Source organism: Penaeus monodon, chromosome 28 (genome assembly GCF_015228065.2).
Source record: "Penaeus monodon isolate SGIC_2016 chromosome 28, NSTDA_Pmon_1, whole genome shotgun sequence".
NCBI classification, from domain to species: Eukaryota; Metazoa; Arthropoda; class Malacostraca; order Decapoda; family Penaeidae; genus Penaeus; species Penaeus monodon.
In genome coordinates, this window is record NC_051413.1 from 25207342 (window position 1) to 25207596 (window position 255).

Below are 255 nucleotides of genomic sequence, written 5' to 3' on the forward strand. Positions count from 1 at the left end.
AAATATATATTATTAAAAGGATTATTGTTAGGATTGTTATCATTATCTTCGTCATCCCTTCCCACCGTCCATGACCATTTTTCTAATCTTTTCTTCTTGTCTGTTCTTGACAGGTTCAATGGCGGCAAGATCTACACGTACATCGGGGAGGTGTGCGTGTCCGTTAATCCGTACCGAACCATTAACTTGTACGGCAAGGAGTACGTGACCCAGTACAAAGGTAAGGGAGGGGGAGAGTGGAAGGAAGGAAGAACG

At 43.5% G+C, this 255-nt stretch overlaps 1 protein-coding gene across 1 annotated transcript in view; it reads left to right on the forward strand.

The window, feature by feature from the left end:
• LOC119591428 (unconventional myosin ID-like) overlaps positions 1-255 on the forward strand; it is a gene marked incomplete in the record, with an annotated part of 95009 nt that overhangs the window by 81982 nt on the left and 12772 nt on the right. Inside the window, 1 exon segment of the mRNA XM_037940169.1 lies at positions 114-220. Within this exon segment, the coding sequence (XP_037796097.1) occupies positions 114-220 (107 nt within the window).